This window comes from Xiphophorus maculatus, chromosome 20 (assembly GCF_002775205.1).
Source record: "Xiphophorus maculatus strain JP 163 A chromosome 20, X_maculatus-5.0-male, whole genome shotgun sequence".
Classification (NCBI taxonomy): domain Eukaryota; kingdom Metazoa; phylum Chordata; class Actinopteri; order Cyprinodontiformes; family Poeciliidae; genus Xiphophorus; species Xiphophorus maculatus.
In genome coordinates, this window is record NC_036462.1 from 14,597,529 (window position 1) to 14,620,487 (window position 22,959).

The 22,959-nt window shown below is 38.0% G+C and overlaps 2 protein-coding genes across 4 annotated transcripts; both read left to right on the forward strand.

Moving 5' to 3' along the window:
• The first annotated feature begins 266 nt into the window (after positions 1–266).
• tas1r3 (taste 1 receptor member 3) lies at positions 267–8,811 on the forward strand. The gene is made up of 8 exons (XM_005816443.2): positions 267–472; positions 575–875; positions 1,826–2,182; positions 3,614–4,030; positions 4,119–4,328; positions 4,422–4,542; positions 6,268–6,638; positions 7,102–8,811. Exons 1-8 carry the CDS (start codon positions 267–269, stop codon positions 7,702–7,704), a joined length of 2,586 nt encoding a protein of 861 aa, XP_005816500.1. The 3' UTR covers positions 7,705–8,811.
• Positions 8,812–10,005: 1,194 nt separating this feature from the next.
• LOC102226728 (coiled-coil domain-containing protein 63-like) lies at positions 10,006–17,130 on the forward strand. 3 transcript variants are annotated; one of them, XM_023324605.1, is made up of 15 exons: positions 10,006–10,152; positions 10,921–11,002; positions 11,110–11,212; positions 11,307–11,487; positions 11,573–11,698; positions 11,814–11,927; positions 12,051–12,118; positions 12,195–12,379; positions 13,760–13,894; positions 14,776–14,858; positions 15,044–15,215; positions 15,760–15,923; positions 15,997–16,097; positions 16,184–16,274; positions 16,401–17,130. In XM_023324605.1, the coding sequence occupies exons 2-15, from the start codon at positions 10,936–10,938 to the stop codon at positions 16,446–16,448; spliced, it is 1,638 nt and encodes a 545-aa protein (XP_023180373.1). In that variant the 5' UTR covers positions 10,006–10,152; positions 10,921–10,935; the 3' UTR covers positions 16,449–17,130. The 3 variants fall into 3 exon arrangements, with proteins under 3 accessions (XP_023180373.1, XP_023180374.1, XP_005797089.1); XM_023324606.1 differs by having other exon boundaries at positions 15,047–15,215; XM_005797032.3 differs by having other exon boundaries at positions 10,924–11,002.
• Positions 17,131–22,959: the final 5,829 nt, after the last annotated feature.

Below are 22,959 nucleotides of genomic sequence, written 5' to 3' on the forward strand. Positions count from 1 at the left end.
AGAACTTTACATTAAATTATTCTTTTACCTTTCATATAGTTCTATCTTTACTTTAGAACTGATCTGACGTTCAAATAATTTTCTGTTTTGAAATATATTCATATGTTTTTCTTTTTCTTCTGTTTGTGTGACACGCCCTTAACTCCATGTTGAATGGCTTCAGGGGAATTACTGGTGAATTTGCATGTAGCCACATTTCTTGACACGCTGACACATATGTGCTCTGTTTTCCCGTCTGTCGCTGCAGTCTGTTGCTTATGTGCATCATGACTTCCCTCTTGTATTTGCTGTGTGCTCTGTGCTGGACGTTCAAGCCGTGCTGCAGTGTCAGCTCGCCTGAGTGGTTCCAAAACATCACCGCAAACATCTTCAGCTTGCCTGGAGATGTAACTCTTGGAGGACTTTTTCCAATAAACCAGCAATCGAACAGCGTTGATCTCATTAGTGAGCCGAACAGCATCAAGTGTGAAAGGTAATGTAGTTATGAGAAATCATTGCTTTTTTTAGATTTTCTCTGTTAAATGAGACCTAAACACATGTTTAAACTTAATTTGACTCTGATTTTCTTCCACAGTTTGAATGAATATGGACTTGGTCTCGCTCTGGTGATGAAATATGCTGTGGATGAGATCAACGGAAAACAGGATCTTCTGCCAGGCGTCAAATTAGGTTATAAAATGTACGACACCTGCACACACGCTTCAGTCATTGTGAAGCCCACTATCTCCTTCCTCACTGACAAAACAAGCAGCGCTCTTTCTGTGGAGTGTAATTACACCGACTATGAAACCAGCATATCAGCCGTCATTGGTCCTCATACCTCGGAAATGGTGTCAGTCATCGGAAAACTTCTGGGTTTCTTTCTGATGCCTCAGGTTTGGACATAATTTTATCTTACATTAAACTTTCAAATATTTGTAATATTTGTATGTCATTAAGTATCAATTTGTTCTTTTTTACAAAACAATTGTATAATTCTTTAAATCGTAAAAGTAAAATGACAGAATAAATCATAGTTCAAAATCAGGATGGGATTTTTCTCCCAAACTGTAAAGTGTGGCAGAGATCTAGCAATACCTGGAAGGTGATTAAGTCTTTGATGTTTGCACATCTAAATATTCTGGTTTATATCAACAATTTTAAAAAAAAACAACCTTAAAACTTTATTAAGTTGTGTAGTTTGATAGTGCTATAACTGTTTGTGTCCTGTGCTGAGCACAGGGATCAACTTCAGGTATAAACACAAAACAGAAATGCCACTTTTGCAACTTTTTCAGCTAAAAGTGGAAAAAAAGAGCTTCATCTTTCCAATGACGAGTTTTCCAGTTCTACTTAGTCCTGTAAGAGTTTCAGTAAGCAGGTAAATGGCTGGAAGGGGGTGAATGCATGTGTCACAGCCATGCATGCATGAACTCGAACTGAAGGGTAATAATCTTAGGTGCAAATGATCTAAAGTGCATCTCTGTGGACTGAGGCTGGAATAACCAGAGAAAACTCTTATTAAGTCAATATTTGATAGAAATTCTTGATTAAAATGTTATGTTGGAATGAATGCTAAGTTTATTTCTGCGTGCAAAACAATCTTGTTGCAAAATTATTGTCGATGGATGGTAACATCTGCCAAATTTGAACAAAGACAATTTATTTTGTCTGAAATGATCAAATTTAGAAAAGTCCTGCCAACATTTATTTTTATTTTATTGCATTTAAGTGAACAGTGTAAAATTTTACCATGACTTTTGTTTTATGGTCACACAAACTATGTTGACTTAAAAGTTGTTTCTTTATTCAAGATTGTTTCATAATGTGATTCTTTTTGCCCCAGATTAGCTACGGTGCCACCAGTGACAAATTCAGCGATAATCTTCTCTACCCATCATTTTTCCGCACGGTGCCCAGCGACAAATGGCAAGTGGACGCCATGGTTCAGCTTATGTATGAGTTTAACTGGACCTGGGTCGCTGTCATAGGCAGTGAGGAGGAGTATGGACAAAGCGGTGTGCAGCAGTTCTCCAAAGTAGCAGAGAATAAGTCTGTATGTGTGGCCTATCAGGGCCTGATCCCAGTGTACACTGACCCCGGACCAGCAGTCCAAACCATCATCAACAACATCAAAACAACAGAGGTCAAAGTGGTGGTTGTGTTTGCCCTCCCAGAACCGGCTGCGTTCTTTTTTGAACAGGTTAGTGAAGAAGTATGGAGTGCTGAAAGAGTGCCAGAATGTAATAAATAAAGAAATCCAGTATTTTATAGTTAAGCTGAGAAAAATACATTTAAAAATTCATCAAGAATTATTTAAGTTGAATTATGTGTTAAAATTAGGAAGTGATCCACTCGATTAACTTTTTAATAATTACTTTGGAACCAGATAATTGCATGCACTGTATAGAAGACATAACCATTTTTATGTTGTCTGACATTAAATCAGAGTAAACCTTTCCTGTTTTAGGTTTTCTATGACTCAAAATAATTTTATTTGCTACCTGAGTAATGAGATGAGAAGTTTTCCGATAATTTTTTGTTTCACACCACTAAAATTACTCCAGCTTTAAATTATTTGATAGAGTCTAGATGATCATGTCACAACTTTATAAGCTTGCATTGACGTGATTTACTGCCTCACAAGAAAATCACAAGAAATCAGCTAAGATTTCTGGAAGAGAATGGTCGCCTTCCTCAAGTCTGTTTCACCCTTAGTTACAATTTCCAGATCCCAAATGTTCATTTTTAACACAAATTATATGCAAAATATAAAATGGTTAAGCCATCAACAATGTATCAAAACATCGCAAAGAAGATTAAAGTTTGGGCACAAGCATTCTTCCAAATGGATAATGACCCTTAAATCAGTTACAAACTAGATTAGGGACAATAAAATTGCCAGTTTTGACTGGATAATACAACATCCTGATCTCAGTCCCATACAAAATTTGTGAGCACAGCTGAAAGGCTGAGTGTAGTGACATCAGTTCTGTCAGGACGAATGGACCAAAATTTTAGCTGCAGCTCAACTGCTGTGAGAAACTTGTAGAAGAGAACCAAAAACGTTAAATCAAATCTTTTGAAAGGCAATTCTGCCAAATACTGAGATCGGCCAAATGGTATTACTCTGGCATTCAGCAGATGGAAATTATTTTGGTAACTCCATCTGATAATAAAGTTTACTCTGATTTAATATCAGACAAAATGTCAAGAATCCTTTTATACATTGCAAATATCCACAGTTTTAAAGGTATGTCTTGTAAGAATTACTAATGTAATAATTTAAACAGCTATTGTGGTCTTTAAAATAGACTAATGTCTTATATGTTAACATACACTTGAGGTCAGGTATTTGGCTTGTGAAATGCTGCATAAGAGAAGTATTACTAACCTCTAATGGTGTTGGATAAAAGAAATATATCAAATGTTGAAGAAAAATTGTGTAGTAGTAATTTTCTGTTACATTTTTTGTTCATCATATAGAATTGATTTTCCATTTCAACCTTTAATCAATTAATTACACATTTTTATCAGCTGTGGAACTCTGAAACCGCCATAAAGCAACAAAACTCATTACATTTTAAAGGCACATGCCATATCGATTAAAGTCATCTCGTCTCATTTATTCCAGGTCATCATGGAAAATTTAACAGGTGTGTGGATCGCCAGCTCAAGCTGGGTAATCCACAATCGACTCATTTCCATTCCCAAGATCAAAGACATTGGCACAATCATTGGGTTTGTTGACAAGTTGGATAGTCTGGATTTACTGACCAACTACACAGAAGCACTCCTCAGAAAAATAAGTGAGGAAAGAGAAAATAATGCTACTATGCAACCAAAGTCTCATAATCCTGACAATCCATGCCCACAGTGTTGGTACCTGTCACCAGCCAACATCACCTTGGTGAATGACCTTGCAGTGAAGAGACTGGGCTTCGCTGTGTATTCTGCCATCTACACCGTAGCGCAGGCACTGCATACGTTGCTTGAGTGTGATTCAGGTGGTTGTAATTGGAGACCAGAATCAAAAATCTATCCCTGGAAGGTAACATTGGTTAAAAGCCCTACAGCCGACTGAGCACAGCTAAAAATCAGCATGTTTTTTAACATTTGAATTACATCTGGTTTTGCAGCTGTTGGAGGTCCTGAGGAATACTTCTGTTAACATAAGTGGCACAATTTTAAAGTTCGACGAAAATGGTAACCCAAATGTCGGGTACAACTTGTTGGAGTGGATCTGGAAGTCCTCAGACAAAGTTGCCTTCAAAAATGTGGGAAATTATTATCAAAACAAACTGTTCATCAACACATCTCGCTTTGAATGGCACACTGAGAACTCAACGGTAAATTCAGTTACTTCTTTGAAATACTTAAGTCAACTTATATGAAAAAAAAGTTGTTTTTTTTTACTTTTCTTCTCAACATAACTGTTTCAGGTTCCTCTGTCGACCTGCTCAGCGCAGTGTGCCGATGGCCAGGTTCGCAGAGTCAAAGGCTTTCATTCCTGCTGCTATGACTGCATTGACTGCTTGGCTGGCACTTACCAGGCAAATAAAGGTAGCGTGATCGGCTTCTGTTCTGTAAATGAGTAGATGTACATTTTGAGTAATGGGAAATTGAATATGGACTTGGTCTCGCTGACCAACATTAAGCATGTAGGCTAATAAGCTTCATTAATCTATCAAAAATCTATCTCAACGTAGATCTATTCTCTAAACCATAATATTAATTTAATAAATGTTCCATTAAGTAAAAGGAAATTCACCAATTAAGACTGAGTGAAAAGCGTGAAGTCAAAATATAACCGAAGCATTTATTGGTTGTACATCAAGAATTAAAGAAGTGTCTTTGAGTCGACAACTCTGAGTTCTGATATCAAATCTTAATTTGAATGGGAAAGCAAAAGTGAGGAGGAATTTTATGCATCTAAATCAACTTTGATTTGTCAGCTTCTCATACCAGTACCAACAAAATCAAGGAGGAGACAGAGACAGTGGGTCAGACGCACCTGTTTACTTTCTTTCTCCAAGCAACTTGCGTTTTTGCTCCAGGGTTCTTTCACCCTTGATGACTCTTTTTCTCTTGACAGAATAGATAGTTGTGTTTTTTTTTCTAGCTTTGTTTCTGTTGTTTTGGCTCAGTTTGTTCAATGGGGTTGTGGTTCCCCGCTTTGGACGCGGCTTTGAAGCGGGCTTATGAAAAAAATCTAAAAGGAGTTCAAATATTTACATGGGGGTGCTGAGCATGGCAGCATTATGGATGAAAGACAACTTCATACAAAAATTAGATGAACGTCTAAAATGAAGAACAATGGTGTATGACAGAAGACAATTAGACTTCTCTTGTTTCATGAAGATGTTTCACCCCTAAACAAAGATACTTCTTCAGTTCTGGACGTAGCTTTACAAATAGCAGTCAGAATAATCACACAAATAGGTGGCCTTGATCGTCTTCCAGGAAGGTTTCACATCAATTCCCGCCTTGCGACGTGTACCGAAGTAACTCACATGGCATCTAGTTTGGGTCGTCAAGCAACAACAACCCAAACACTGAGCTGAATGGAGGTTAGGGTCAATGACTCACGTGTCACAATGGCCCCATGAGTGACCTTAATTAATGTAATTAGTCTGACTATTATATAGAAACCTTTTACTTCCAACCCATGTTTACTGGAGTCTCAGAACTCAGCAGATGTCAGAGTCATCATGAGATGCTGGTTGTCCAATCAGAGGAAAACTTTGAAAAACTTAGTCATGTCAGATTGCACTACCAAAGAAGGATGGATTCTATTTTTGGTTTTTTGTTGGGGTTTTTTTGTTGGTCATATTCCTTAGAGAGAGAGAGAAACTATAAATGTCAAAAATCTGTTATTGTAGCTAAAATCATATCATTAGACTGAAGGATCAATGTTTGGGTTGTTGTTACTTGATGAACCAAACTATATGTCATGTGAGTTACTTTCGTATAAAATTAGCAGAATTCTTATATAACAAAAAACATTGACAAGCATTTTGACAAAATTTGGACATAACACAGAGATGTTGTAAAAAAAAAAAAAAAACATTTTAACACTACTTGAGTGGGATACTGTGTTGTTAAGATTAGATTTAAAAGGTTCAGCAGGTAGTACTGATGGCTGAAAAGTCATATTGAAGAAGTATGCATCCCACAGGTCAATCCGCCATCAGCAACAACATTAACTTCTTTCTTTTTTATACAGTCACTATTACCTTCAACCATATTCAGACTATGATCAAGTTCTGTTTCTTTTTCTGTCTCTAGAGGACATCCAGTGCACCAAGTGTCCTGACCGTCAGTGGTCCAATGATCGCAGTACTAACTGCACACCCCCAATTTTTGAAATTTTGGGATGGGACTCAGATGATGCCCTGAAGATTATACTGGCGGTTCTTGTGCTGCTTATATGTCAGGTGTCAGTGGCCGTCGTGTTCCTGATCCACGGAGGAACCCCACTGGTGAAGGCCTCAGGGGGAGTCCTGACCTTCCTGGCTCTGCTCAGCTTGATGGGAGGCTGTTTGAGTTTGTTTCTCTTCCTGGGGGAGCCTGGGGATGTGGTGTGTCATCTTCAACTCCCAATCATCACTATTTTCCAAACTGTAGCTCTCTCCATTATCTTGTCTATCTCACTGCAGGTGAGTACTTTCAGGTGCAATACTGCACCCAAGTGGCAATATCTAGAAACTACATGAGCGCAAAAAACGTGGTTTACTGGCAAATACTGGCATTCTTCTCTAGATTGCTATATTTTATATGTTTTAAAAATAATTAATAAACCAAATAATTATCCAGTATCTTCAGAAAATAACTTATTTTAAAGATAAATAGATTAATAATTTTCATTCAGGAGATTAGCTGATTGCAGTGCTGAAAGTATGATATTTCTACTATCTAGACATTTTATGGATGTTTGTTAAAATAACATTGTAAGAGAATAACATAATTAAAATATTTTTGTTTGCTTAATTTGGGAATACATGTCTCCTATCTGCCTTTGCAGTTGTTTCTATTTGTCAGATTAAGTCAAACAGTCACAAAGAGATAAACTTAAGAACCTGGCACCTTTCAATTATAATTCAAACTCTTCTTTTCAAACAGATATTCCTTGTGACAGAGTTCCCAAAGAAGGTCGCTCCCCACCTGCGTACGCTCCGAGGCCCTGGAAGTTGTCTGTTTGTGCTGATTTGCTGTTCTATTCAGGCTGGACTGTGTGGCTGGTTTGTTCAAGAAGAACCCTCTCTTACGGAGTATAAGCTCAATATGGAGATCAATTTCATGAAGACCTTTTTGCCATGCCCTGTGTCTCCAGATAAACTTGCTGTCATGCAAGGCTTTAATGCTGCCATGGCCCTTGTGTCATTCATGTCCACCTTCATGGCAATTAAACCTCATCATCAATACAATCTTGCCAGGGATATCACCTTCTCCACTCTTATCTATTGTGTGATTTGGGTGATCTTTATTCCAGTCTATACAGGGTTGACAGCAAATATACTCACTGTGTCGAAGAATAAGTCTATTGTCCATGTTTATTTCACTCTGGCAGGTAACTTAGGGCTGGTGGTTGCTTATTACTTTCCAAAATGCTACTTGCTGTTTAAGAATCCTGATTCCAACACTCCACAGTACTTCTGTACTTTCTTAGAAGGCGTCCCACCAACACCGGCCCAGGAGGAGCCACAGCCACCACCAGCCAAATAAGCTATCAACCAACCAGCCAACCATCCGGTCATCCAACCAACCACCCAACCAATCAACCAATCTACCTACCTACCGACTGAACTCTATTACCCTGCTTATTTCACCTTAAATGTTGCCTGTGGGTTGAGCTGTAGAGTTCAGCATGTGAGTTACACTTGTGAAAAACTCCTCTTCCCTAATGCCTAATGATGGTAGAAGTGCACCAGCAGTGGTCGTATTTATTCATTCTTATAAACTGAGCTTTGCTAAACATTATTAGTGCTAATTTTCACAAAGGCTTCTCTTTTATTAGAGAATACCTCCAGAATTGCATGACAGAGAGGATGTAATGGCCTGTCTGCAGTCCTGACCTCAATCCCATAAAATTAAGAAAATGATGGACAACTCTGACCATCCTCTTCATGAGACTGTTTGGGAAAACAAAGTGTCTTCTGTCTTCTTCAAATTTGCTGTAACAGAGACTGTTACAAAATGTCTTTCCTGCCAATTACCATCACTATTTACAATAACTCTTTGAAAAATTTGAATTAATATGAGTTACAACATTTAATTTCCCTTTTGGATCAATAAAGTATTTCGGAATTTGAATTTAATTGAATTAAAAGACTTGTGTGGTACTGTTTGTGCCAAGCTGACCATAAACACATTGTATGACTGGTAAGAAATGTTGTTGGAGGAATGGTATCCCATCCCACAGCAGATGATCAAGCTGGTGACCAACCAAAGTATGAGGTGGCAGGATGTTGTAGGCTGCACAGAGTTCATCCACACTTCTTTACTAATAGCCAAATAAGATGAAAATAGAGATGACCTGAGAAGTTTTTGAAGTGGCCAACCCACAAACTGTTGTTCAACCTGCTAACATATTTTTCTTTCAGATGTTAAAGGATTATAACAACACATTTCAACATTGTAACATATTTAGGTGAAAGGGATTTTGACCAAACAGAAACTCAATTTTCCTTTCTTTCTGTGCTTTGTTTATAATGTATGAACTATACACATGCTCCATTTTGTTGTTTTTTGTGCAATAGTTACGTTATGTTAGTGCTTCAGGGCATGGGCGTAGGTTTGGGTATGGACGGTCGTGACATGTCACGACCAATATTCAAGGGATATAAAATAGTCCCGACCAATTTTTGCCATATAAATTTTTAAAAAAACATATGTATTTTTTAACAAAAACAAAATAAATAAACGAAAATCTACATTGATTAGTTTAATATTTCAATATACTACGCAGTGGTAGCATTCATTTTAAATGCTGGTGAGTTGGTGAGTAAGTTGTAAGGTCCCACCAAAACTTAGACCAAACCTACACCCTTGCTTCAGGGTGATTTTGTAAGAAACTGTCCTGTTCAGATAATTTATTTAAAACATTTATGCAGACTTTCTAATAATTGAATTATAATTAAACATCACTTTCTCCCCCCAAAAAATCCTATGTGTCCTTATTTCTAAACTTTGTGGATGAAGTTTAGTCTTTGAAATAAAGGCTAAAGGCTAACTGCTCACCAGTTAGCCTTTAGTTTTTGGACAAGTTAATTTCGCAAAACCCTATTAGTAGCTTAGCTATAAATGGTAAACAGAAAACAAGTGATCTCATTTGATCGATGTGATCTGAATCATCTTTTCATGCTTTTCAGAAGCATGAAAAGATGTTTCAAACTCCAGCTATGGAGCTTGTGTTTTTATGGAGTGCCAAGTGTGAAATTTTACAATAAAAGAATGAGTGACCGGTTTCTGATATTTAGCTTTTATTTATTTTTTTGTTATTTAGCTTTCTTTTCTCAGATTCAACACAGGTTCATCACATTTAAAATGAAATTGTGTCTAAAAATTGTCATATATTAACATGTTTATATATAACTCAATGTTAGCAATCTAAACGTTAAATCTAAATAATATTAGACAGTATTAGATGCACATAGCATAACAGGCATGAATACACAACATCTACAAATTCCTCTGAAGAAAATAAACTTTGTCCATTTTCTTTTTGGAAAACTGTTCAACTTCAGTTTGATTGGATGGAGAAAGTTTAGATTGAGGTAAATCCATAAATGTATTTTATCTTCATCCACCACAAAGGGGAGCTAATCTCACAAAACACCACAAATCACGAATCGCCTGTTGTAATTACAGTTTTTGTTCGTAGATTAAAAAGATAAAACATTAAGAAGTCCATATAACTAATCAGGGAGGGAATCATGGAAGTTGACAGACATCGATAGCTGTGCCTGACGCCTGACAGTCGCAGCCCAGGGAGAAATTAGCCCTTGTTGCATAGCAACGGTTGCCGTTAACAACGTGTTAACAACTTGTTAACGGCAACCGTTTCATATACTTTGTGTTAACTTGTTAACAGCTGCTGCTTATCTCTGGGGAAGTTTGTAAGTTTTTGTTAGTTGTTGTTTTAAACCCTAGTTACGACCCGCAGCTGTTAAGGTAAGTTTTCTTTCGCTTATCTATTATAACACTCTCACTATAACACGACTTTTATAGCTTGTACAACAGCTACCATTGGTGTATGTTGCTCTTGCGCCGTTAGCACAACTAACCGCAAATGTATCCTCGTCGAAAGAGGCTAATGGCTGAACCGTTGTAAGCTTATATGTTAAATGTGAAACAACCTGGATATTTTGGTATGCATTAAAATGCGGTTTTCTCTTTCTTTTTTTAAATGGGTTTTTAATAGACAGCTTAATCACATTTTCATTCTGCAAAGAGCCTAATGCATGGGGAAACAAGTATATTTAGCCAAATGTCTTGTCTAGCTTTCACTAATAGGTTAATGGTCATTTTTCAAAGATATACATTTCCAGTCAGAAGTTTATATGCTCTCATCATTTCCTTATTAATATATTCCTTAATATTTGAACAGTTCACTTTCCAGGATAAACTGATTCTACACTCAACTGAAAAGATTAAAAAATATATTGAGTTTGATACAAATAGACTGAAAATTACACACACACACACACACACACACACACACACGAGCACACAAGCTCAATATTGTATGCATACACTCTCTAAAAAGTTGTTATCCCTTAGAGATCCTATTTCTCTTGAGTAGCATGGTTGCTGCACATCCCTATGGTGTTGTTACCTGAAACGTTTAATCTTAGTTAATGTCAGAGTAAAAAGTTAGTTGTGGTAGTTTTGAATGTATGCTAGTATTTAATTTATTTTATTTTATTATTTTTTTTAAAGAAGCTTATCACAACAATGGCCCAGGGAAGGTCTGTCATGAGTGGACGTTCGGACAATCTTGAGATGGATGCCGATGAAGTGGGTATGTTATTGCTTGATATATTGTTATTCAGCTATAAATGCTAGTGCTTTCTCAACATTTGTTATGTCACACAAAATACTAAAATGTTTATCTGATATTTTGTCAAGCAAAATTGGAGATTGCTGAACTTCAAAATCAGTACAGGATCATGAAACAAAGAGACCAGCGGGGTTATGAGATCCAGGCTCGGGAGCAAATCCGCAAGCAAGAGTGAATAAAGAACAGAAACGTGTTGAAATTTGATTGTCACATCTGTGTGTGTTTCACTTAACCTTTTCAAGTATTTTTTGCTGTCTGTTTCTAGAAAGGAAATTGGGAATCTGCTGAAAGAACGAGAGGAGGTGATTCGAAATCTTAATGCCCGCAAAAATGTGGCTCGTCAACAGCAGGACCAAGAGGAGGTCCGGTCTTTGGTAGAGCAGAACAAAGCACTAGACAAAGAAATGGAGAAGGAGAGGGAATGCCAAAAAAAGCTGCAGACGGAGGTCTTTTTTTCTCTCATTTTTTTATTTCTTTTGATTTTTGGACAAACAAACCACAGTTTATGTCACTGGTCTGTACTGTGTATAGATATTGAACATGGAGATGAGATTGGCAGAAATCAGAAAAGGGGGGGGCGGTAGCAGTCTTTCCCAAAGTGCAAAGGCACGGAAGGTCAAGAAAATTATCCGCGACATGGAATCCAATGTGAAGAGAGTAAGTTACAAAAAATATAACAAATGAGACTGGTAACGCAAGCTTCCAAAGGTTGCTGTCTGTATGTTTTTCTTGTCTTTGACTTCTTCAAATATTTCATATACCTTGTGTTGAGGCTTCCACTCAATTCAGTGGTCTGATGACCAAAAACAGCCAACTGAAAGAGGAGCTGGGCACTCTTTGTATAGAACGAGAACATTTCCAGAAACTGCGCAATAATTTAGCAAAGGTTAGAGGCCATGCAAATTATTTAATCCAAGATTAACAAAAATATATTTATAGTTTTATTTATTTTGCAGTGTAGCTGACTGTATGTTTTTTTTCTTCTTCTTTGATATAAAATGTGCTTTAGGAGGTGCACAAACTCCGTAAGAACATTGAGGAAATGACGAGGCTCTCCACTTCTGCTTACGACATCAGGTGAGATTTAATATTTTAGTTTGGCGTGGAGCAAATCAGGGTGAAGTGAAGCTCATTTTTATAATCTGTACTAAAGGCAGGAGGCTCTGGCCAGGATGAAACTGCTGAGAGAGAAGGCAACAAAGGACCTCATTCAGTGCAACACTGAGATGAGAGAACTTGAGAGGCTTATTGCAAACGAGTTTACCCTGAAGAACTTCATAATGACCAAGTGCAATGAGGAATTGGGGTATTACGATGACAAAATGGCACCAGGACAATGTAAGACCATGCTTTCTGCTCAGATGACTCTGTGTATTGCTCTGAATTTGTTAAAATGGTATAATCAATTCTTATCAATTTAGCTTTTTTTACTGCCACTGAGAAAAATACAAATAAAAAAAAATACCTCAGTCTACATAAAACTAGAAAGTGACTTTCTAAAGTCCTTGGGCTGAAACGTACCTGAAACTTCAATGTATTTTACTGGGATTTTATGTAATAGACCAATACAAAGTACAAAATACAAGTGGAAGAAAACTGAAACATTATTTTTAATGTTTTAAAGTTTGATGTACATTAGCATTGAGACCCTTAGAGCCAGATCATTACTGAAATATCTTTGACTGTAGTTAGAACTGCAATTCTCTAGCAGCTTTCCATATCTAAAACCTGAATTTGTACCCATTCTTCTTTTCAACATTCCTGAAGCTCAGTCAGACTGGCTGAGGGGAGTCTCAACAAGATTCAGGTCTGGACTTTGACTGGGCCATTCTACCAATCAGTTATGTCTCGATACTGTAAACCATCTTGGCTCTTTTTGCATGTTTTCGGGTTTTGTCCATGCCAGCATCTTCTGCAGTTACTTATAAATACAGGATCGCCCCTGTATTTATCTCCATCAAACTTTTCACTAACTCTGACCAGCCTGTCCACCCCAGCTGAAGAAAAGCTTCCCCACAGGATTATGCTGCCTTCACCATGTTTCTTTAAGAAATTGGTGTTTACTTGAGGTGATGTGTAGCATTTGTTTTCTTTCAAACATAGTGTTATGTATGTGGGTCAAAGAGTTCAAAGAGCTTTGTCTCACCGGTCTGGATCTCCTTCTTCCACTTGTTTGCCGTTTTAACTGCAACTGCAAACTGGACTTCTTACGAAATGCCTAAAGCTTGTGATTGTGTTTTATAACCAAACCCTTTTTTAAACCTTATCACAACTTTCCCACAGCCTGTCTGCTGTGTTCCTTGGATTTCAACATTCTGTTTGTTCACCAGTGATCCTCTAAGGGTTTGACAGACGGTTGTGCTGCTGGTGTAACACATAAAATCTCAATAAAATATTATGGCTTTAATTGATCAAAATGTGAATTCGTTCAATGTATATGAATAATTTTGCATGGTAATGTAAGTTTAAGTTCTTTTTTATGAACCTAGGAAAGTAAATTTCTTAGTGTGCTCCTGAAATGTTCAAGAAATAGCTGGTAGCTTTAGCTTTACTGTTTCAGTCAAAATCTTTTTATATGCATTTGTGTGTTTTATATGTATATAGTGTCATCACTATAGGGGTATTTCTATATCCTTATAGAGGTAAAATAATTTTAGAACCTGAGTAAAGGTATTCTCCGTTGATTGGGCTCAGATTTTGATTATTTTTGTTTATTAGTGCCAGGTGCAAAGGCACTCAGCAAGATGCTCTCAGGAGAACAGACTGTGGAGAACTTGAAGGACACGTTTGAAAAGCTCCAGGCAATAATGGGCGAGAAAAACCTGGACCAGCTGGTCAATAGTTTCATCGAGGGTGAGACTTTTATACTTACCTATTTTTAGAGACAGAACTTCACACAGTCTGTTTCACTGTGGAACAAATGTAAATATTTTTTATGGTCGTCTGTTTCAGTCTGAGCCACAAAAGTAACTTTTCAGTCATGCTTGCAAAAGGCTTCCTCAATTAAATAGGCACCAGCATGACATTATGCACTGTTTATGCAATGATGTGAGCAAAGCAGTGCAAAGTCTTGATTTAATTTGAATGTTTTTTTGGCTTTTCAAATGGTCTTAAGGAGTATTAAAGCCTTTCAATGTTTTCTTTGGACTTTGACATTGTTTTAATTTATGTTCAGTCCAGACTGAACTGTTCATATGGAAAGGTTTGTTATGGCTAAGACTGTTAATTCTGACCTCCAAATCAGTTCGGACAAAAAAAATGACAAAAGTACATTCCAGCACCCTCTATCTGATTTTTACTCAACTCTAAAGCAAGCTAATTAAAGAACATCCTGTTTAATTTTGTATTCTATCATTAAAATACATCAACATTTTCACGTTTATTACATTTAATGAACAGGGGGAAAAAACATACATTTCAGGATTTGACCACCTATTAACTATTCTGAGACGAACTGTGTAGCTTTCAGTCAGATCAATTGTTTGGCACATAATTTATTTTTTAGCAATATTCCACATTTTTAAGCCTCCATTGCCAGATATTCTGTCCTGGTCATGCATATAATCTAGAGAGAAGAATAAATAATAAAGCTGCAAAAGTCCAAAGATAACTTTGAAAGCACAGAAAACTTTTGATCAAAATTACTTTCATAGACTGCATATGTATATGAATGAAAAGTTTAATGCATTTAACATTTCTGTTTTTTATTAATGTATTCCTCTTTTGTTGAGTAGCTAAAGACCGAAACTTGGCCTTTCTCAAATTTGTCAATGAGCAAAACAGTGAGACTGTGAAACTGAAGGATCAGATCAACAAGGTATTTTTTCTGGTTTGCTTTAACATTTAAAAAAATATATTTTTCTTTTTATATATATTTAGTGTAGCCTGCCTACTTTTTTCATACACTATAACGTGGTTAGTAACAAAACAAGGTTACAAATAAACTAGAGAAGGTGTGTCTTGTTTCCTTGAGATTTGTAACAGTAAGTCTGTGTGTCACAGCAGATCAAGGAAGAGATGGAGAAGTTTAACCGACAAGAACTGGAGCAGGAGCAAAAGCATCTCTCTCTGCTGAAAGACATGAAAGGAAAAATAAACGAAGCTGAATCTCAAACAGAAACTTATGCAAGCCAAGCTGACACCATAAGCACAATTCTGGATCAAATCAAAAAAGGTTCAGCAATGTTTTACTTTATTTCTCTTTACATTTTATTCTCTGCTTTGCTAAGATTTCTAGTACCAGATACCAATACAATGAAGTTAAAGCGAATAAAATAAATCAAACTGATAACATAAATTAACAATGTGTAATTAAAGGTGTATGGTTTTGAGTTGCTCTCAAATATAAATTGATATAAAGACCCATAAAATCTTAATGAATCTAAGATAAATGTGTCTGTATTGAGTAAAAAAACAATATAAAAACTAAACACAATCGGGCGTGCCGTGGTGGCGTAGTGGTTAGCGCGACCCATATTTGGAGGCCTTGAGTCCTCGACGCGGCCGTCGCAGGTTCGACTCCCGGACCCGACGACATTTGCCGCATGTCTTCCCCGTTTCCTGTCAGCCTACTGTCATATAAGGGACACTAGAGCCCACAAAAGACCCCCTGGAGGGGTAAAAAAAAAAAAACTGAACACAATCATCATACTGCATGTGATGTAGAGAAATAAAAATACATCAAGGTAGTTCTCAAACATGCTCTTTTCATCCGTCAGGGGTGGACAACATCTTCAAAGAGGTCGGGTGTGACTACGCAGCAGTGGAGGAAAGGCTGGGATTCACTTCTGGGATCACAGAGAGCAACATCATAACATACCTGGATCTCATAGAGGAGAAGACCAACGAGCTGCTCTCTGTGCAGGCTTTCCTCAAGTTTAAGGTTGTGCCAGTTTTGAAAGTATTATTGGTGTTTGCAGATCCTCAACCTGTAGGAAATCATGTGTTTTGTGCAGGAACTGAAAGACGACTTTGATGCAGCCGATCTGGCCAGAAACTTTCTAGGTCAAAATCCTGACCTCAAGCGAGAACTCAGTGTCCACACATCTCTTAGCAGGTAGTTTGCTTGTAGTTTGCTTTGGAGGATAAATTTGAGCATATAAACGCATGATGCTCACGGCTCTGTTTTGTTTTACTCATCAGTTTGGATTCTGGTCCAGAAGAGCCTCCTATCACTGATGAGGACGACCGGCCACTTTCACATGAGGAGCTTTGCAGGAAAATAATGAGACGGGTCAGTTCAATAAAGCCACAAATCTAGCCTGAAATGGCTGCAGATGACCAATATGAAGAGATGTTTTTTGTTTAGTCTTTTTCTGAACAGCTTAACTGATCTTCTTTATATGATTCCTTGATTCAGAAAGCAGAGTGGTCATCAAGGAGTCACTTAAGCTACAAAAGTCTGTAACAAGCTTTAGTGGCAAACAGCACATCCAGGAGGATGGACTCATGCGGTATAAGCAGTGTTCTGTGGAGGATCCTTAATAATTAATTTACCTTAACAAGCTCAAAACTAAAATTTTCATTGTTGATGCTGCTTTTAATCAGACTTATCAGCCATTTTCCAAGAGACAGCACTGTGTATACAGCATGACCCACTCATATTTGAAATGTATTTGAAATATCAGACAAGGTTTGTTCAATTATAAACTGACTGCTTATCAGCAGTTTCATGTCTTAATAGTTCTGCTGTGCACACAATCTGAATTCACTGAAGCAATCTTTAAAATTCCCTTTTTCCCAGTTAGACACCTGTATCTGGTCTTTGATTAAAATCAGCAGCAAAAATGTAAAAGAAAATATAATTTCTGATTAACTGTATTCTTTCAGCTTCTGATTTTGTAATATTAGATTGAAACTTTAATTTTTCAAAAAACATTTGCAATGTTAAACTTTTAAAAAATGTTCAAAAGTGTGAAAATAGTCATTTACAAAGTATGTGATTGTTACATTTTTTGTAGTTGTGGCTAATGTGTGTTGTAATTTTTAGCTTTGTGTTAGTGTGTTTAAGAATATTGATATTGTTTTCACCTTATGGAGAGATTTGTGTTCCAAACGAATTACAAAATATAAAATAACTTATAAAATGATGGCCTCATTGGTGTGTTTTCTATAATTTTGAGAAAGCAGAAGGCACGGTAAAACTATTTTTGATTTATGTAGAATCAAAATGTTTCAAAAGCAGTTTGGCTCCACCTGGTGGTGGCACAGTAGACAGACAGAAGAAAGAATATAAGACATTGATATATAGAGAACATTTTCAGAAACTGCAAAATAAAAATTGCTGTTTATATCTATGCTTATATCTACGCAATGAAGGGTAGGTATAAGCATATTCTGCCAGTGGGAATCTAATGGTACAGGTGGTAGTGCAGGGGAACATCCACAAACAAAGTTCTTGCATAATGAGGTCAAGGTGAGATGTAATATAGTTCATGGAAAGGAACTTCTCTCAGCTAACCAGATGCCCAACCTGCCTCAACTGAGTCCTCTCAATATGGACGAACAGCAAAATGTCAAGACATATCCAGGAAGTTACAGCTCAGATACAAGTAGGTCTTCAAAATACACTATATAATGATACCAGCTATTTTAATTACAAAGTGGCTTACAGATAATAAAACATTTTGGGCGTGACATGACGAAGCACCGATCTAAATCCAATAGAAGATTTGTGAACAGAAGTGATAGAGCGAGGGAGCCTCCCATCCTGCCGCAGCTGCACCAGTCCTGTCAGGAGGAATGGGCCAAAATCCCAGGAAATGTGGCAGAAACCTGAGCAAAGATAACACAAAATATCTGACTTAAGTCATAAATTTAAGGTGGAATTAAGAAGGTTTATGTAACATCTCCTCAAATTCTCTTTCTTTACCATTACGCTGACACTTAGGAAATACAAAATAGTTTTGGTAATCAATCGACTCAGAACAGGAAAGTTTAATCTGATTTGATGTGTGTTTTCATGCAGACTGTGTAAATATTTGATTTTAACTGTATTCATCAATAGCTGACATGATGAAGGTTTCCACCTCTGTGGATCATCATAAAGGACACTTTGTGTGCAGAAACAGCCTCAGGCTTTGTCTAGCAAGGATGTCGACTCCTGTGGGCTCAGATGCATCTGGGCTGGAGCCTCCCGAAGCAGAAACATGTTTTGTGGTCTCACAAATGTTTCCTCATTCACATAATTCCTTCCAACTTTCTCCAGACTTGAAACCATCTTTGGCAGAATTTCTAAAGATGCTTCTTGTCCTTTGAATCCTGAAATAAAGTTTTCCATTAAGACACTGCTTTCTTTACTTACACCACAAACAGTTAACATACAGTCGGTCCCTGTGTCTGCGCAGTCTGCTACTGTTCTACCGTGCCGGGCAGATTACCATATTATAAGCAGTCAATGTGGTTTGTTTTATCCACAGATTAAAAGAAGAAAATCTCTTAAAGCCAAATGTCATGTCACCCAAGAGCAAAGATAGCATTCACTACAGAGAGCAGCTTCCTATATAACATAAAGCACAGGATGGGCAGCTTATTTTAAGCAGCATATTTTCAGTGCCACTTTCGTGAAACAATTAACAAGGCGAGGTGCTATTTTTATCTCCTAAAGGTCACTCTGATGCCATCATCATTCTTTTTTTTTTCTTTTTTTTATCCGTGTCGGCTGTGCAAGGATTCGAGGAGAGGAATCACTTGACAAAAGTGTTCTGAAGAAGGCAGCGACATATTTGGGTCAGAGTGTTTTATTTTCCTGAGATGTCTCCTGTCGGTTAAAGGTTATTTCCAGGTACATTTTGACAGCAGCGTTAATTCAGGAAGCGAAACTGCCTCTCGCTTATGGCTTGCCTTTGCGCAGGATAAAACTGTGTGGCTATGAAAACAGATGATCAGATATGAAAGGGTTCTGTGGCGGTGAAGCAGTTGGGTGGTGGGTGATGAGATGGAGGAGGCTGCTTTCTTTGAAATTCAACTCTCACTTAGCCTCCCCCCGTCTCTCCCTCCCAAAAAATTTCTCTGTGCACACGGCTCTCTGCATTGCCATAGTAACCTTCCTTTTAATCACAACAGAAACCTCATTTCCTGCTCCTGACAAAGAGACCTCATTGCCTGTAGAGTCTGCTTACAACAGCCTTTTTTTTTTTCTTCAAAAGCCCACCTCCTTCTTCTACAGGCTGAACATATGGGCAGCCTCCCCTTTTCACCATTCATTTCCTTATAAGCACATATTCTCCCTTTTAATATTCTCTTTCTTTTTGGGAGAATTTTTTTCTTTTTTGTCATAATTCATGTCAATTTTGGATACAAAACTACACACTTTTATAGAATTTTCAGGGCATTTCACAAAGCAGTTCATCATTTTGAAGTCAAAGGAAACAGCAGAATAAGAAAAACACAAAATACTACCAAGTATGTTTGGTCTAGTTTTTAGAGCAAATATTTTAGTACACTTGAAATAAGACAAGACTAACTTAGAAGTAACTTTTCAGCAAGATATAGGAGTTTGTTTTAAGTAAACAAATATTGAATATTAATATTTAAAAAGTACTATTTCTACTGGCATATTACTTCACTTATACCAAGACATTTTCCACAGAAATAATCTGCCAGTGGAACTAGTACTTTATCATCAATATTAAGGAATTATGTGCAAAAAAGCTTTCTTGCACAAAAGTTACTTGTAAGTTAGTTTTGTCTTATTTCAAGTGTGCTAAAATGTTTACACTAGGAACCAGACCAAAAATACTTGGTAAGATTTTGTATTTTTGCTGTGGAAGAATCTGGATAGGACAGATAGTTGTGCACAAATCTGGCTGCTAAGGAAAAGTGGCAAGAAGATTGCCATTGTTAAAAAGAAAAACAAAAAAGAAGAAGTTGTTTGTTGTTATTTACAACAGTGTTTCCCAACCCTGGTCCTCAAGGCACACTGTCCTACATGTTTTAGAGGTTTCCCTGCATTAATGTGCCTGATTCATCTGACTGCAGCTCAACATAACGCCTGTTAATCAGTCATCAATTGAAATCAGCTGGACTGACGCAAGGAAATACCTAAAACATGCAGGGCAGTGTGAATTGAGGGCCAGGGTTGGAAAACACTGATTTACAAGACATGTTGGAGACTCAGGAAACACGTGGAAGACAGAGAAGATAAAAATGAAACTTTGTTTGATTTGTACATGTCACATAAAGGACACCGTGAACGTGTGAAACAAGGTGAGATTAACCTCAAATTTAACTTTCCTGGTCTACATGCAAAGCCCTACGTGTAGCAAAAAAGCTAATGCCATCTGTGAAACATGGTGGTGGCATAGTCATGCTGTGGAAATGCTTTTATTCACAAAAACAGGCAAGACAGAAGCATGTGGCTAAATCCAGAGCAATCCTGGAGGAGACGTAGTAATGGTAGAGCTTAATTTTCTGGCAGGAAGATCCTAAACATACAGCCAGAAGTTTTAGAATGGCCCATTCCAAGTCTAAACTGATATCCAACTGAGAATCCGTGGCAACAGTTCAACGTTGCTGCTCAGAGAGCGTCTCCATTAATATTTTTGCAATCCGCTGTAGTTCCAGTCATCTTATCTCCAGGAACCCACACAAGCAACTGTGCAAGATGCAACATGCAAACACATGCTGAGCTTCCACAAACTGGTAGCTTCACTCCCTTCAATGGACCACAGCGCCATCCTTTACTTTCAGCTTCCCAGCAGTTCTACTCCGTCTGATTTGAACTTTTAGAGTAACTTGCATTCAAGCATATATCACTAAGCTGTTTAAGTTCTTCTATGTATGACCAGGGTTATCTACTTCCTGCTTCAGGCCTTGTTCTGCTTTGGGGAAATGAACAACAGCATGTCAAGTCGTAAAACGGCTTGTTCCCATTTATCTCTGACGAAACTCTTATCAGGACCCAGAAAAGCTCCCCTTGTCCTCTGTCTCCACTCAGTCCTTCCCCTCATGTCAGCCTGTCTCCCTGTCCTGTTTGTTTATTTGGGATCTTTGCCAGGTATTTCCCCACTCAGAGAGCCTGAACTCACATTTTGCTCCCTCCCATTAAAGTAGGCCACACCTCCCCCCAGCAGAGTCACTCGCATTCCCCCCTCTTCTCTTTTCTCCCTCCCACGAAGGTTGCTAAGCAATCACCCACCATGAGAGCTGGTGCGTTTGGTAGCCATTTAAATCCTTTAATATATTTTCAAACGCTGCTGTGAAAGCAAGGGCGTTTCCTTTATCTTTCTTGGATCAGTCCATCTCTGGATTAAAGGATTCACACTGCCACACACTTTACATTCAGACTTCAGAGACAAAAGGCGGTTCTGGTAATTTATAGTCCGGGTCCATCTTTAGGTAGTTCCACTTTGGACCACAGGGTGGCAGCACTGGCCGTTTCTCTGCCACACAGCCTGCAAGACATTTTCACTGCTGTTGCTAAGCAATCCTTACTATCATGCATTACCTGTGAAACAGTTTTCTGTATTTTTACAGATGTCCCTGACACCATCTTGTTTTTGTCATCACCATTTTGAAAATGCCCCAGTTTCCATTAGGAAAGCTAAACAGAATTATGTAGAATCAGCTATTTATGCAAAAATAAAAAAGCCTCTTCGGGTCCATTGCGAATGATTGTGAGTGAGTCCTGCATGTTTCTGTTGGGTGGATGACTGAAATGCGGTCTGTGGTGGTTAAATATTAGCCATGTGCTGTTTCAGTTGGCTCCATCTCATCATGCAGGAGGCAGGAAATGTGCTCTTGAGTGATTAGGCCTGCAGCCTCTCGGCTTCCACTTTACAAGCAGTTAGAGGGATCTGTGTGCTCTTTGATTTGATACGCCGCTCAGCGTCTTGTTCCGAGATGTTACACTGACCACTTTCCTGTTTTAGGCTTCATCCCTGCTGATCTCTTGCTATTTATTTTAATCACCCAACTGTTTCGTCCTTTTCACTTTCCAAATCCCTGCCCCCCTCCTCAGGTCCCCGCGTGTGTGAGTCCCTCATCTGAGCTTTGGTTGCTGTGCAGATGGCTCTTTGTTGGTTCTTTACAATAGGTCTAAGGTCAGAGTGCCTCCTACCATCCACTCACTTGGACTTCTTCACTCCAGCTGACTCGTGGCTGTATTGTAAAGCTCATTTAAGCAGATATACTGTAGACTGTCATCGCCGCTCGTGTGAAAAACGGTTGAGTTTCTGCACTGAATTAGGAGGAAGTTGTAAAACCGCAGATGTAGTGAAAAGATAGCCCGGTCATCTCAAGCTGTGGACCTGTTTCAGTTTCTAGTTTTACAAGTGTGAGCTACTTTTCAAGTCCTTGTTTTTTGTTTGTTTTTTTTTTAAAAAGAAGCTTGTTTTAATGTGGCAGTGGCAGCGCAGCTTTTTTACAGCGTCTCTGAAAGCGAACAGACTCAGGAAAATCAGCCAGATCAACCGGAGAAATAGAAATGCAAATCTGCCATCTGCTCTGCGATCCCAAACCACCCCTTCTTCATCATTCCGCATCTAATGTAACATTTACACTTTTGCTCAACCTCTGAGATTTATTCAAAGGGCAGCGTGTGGCTTGGTTGTTTAAAATGACAGGCAGGGATCCAGTGTGGCAGATTCAAATGAAAAGCATACATTTTGTCATTCAAATCAAGAAAGCAAAAGTCAAGAAAGCAAAAAGGTAGAACCTTTGAAAGCTTCTACAATATGCATAGTAATGTTCGCAGAAGCATGTAGCCTTAGCGCCAGCCTGCATTTAGTCTTTGAGAGATTAAGAGTTTTCACATGTGCTAAGTAAAAACTTCTGGGCACCAAGAGGCTGAGACTCTTGGAGGCAACTTGCAGCAGGAGAGAGCAGGTAGAGTGAAGGAAAGGCGGGAAACCAGAAGGAGGAGGAGCACTTCTTGCAAAGCTGTAGGAATTACTGGAAATTTCCACTTTCCTCTGGCA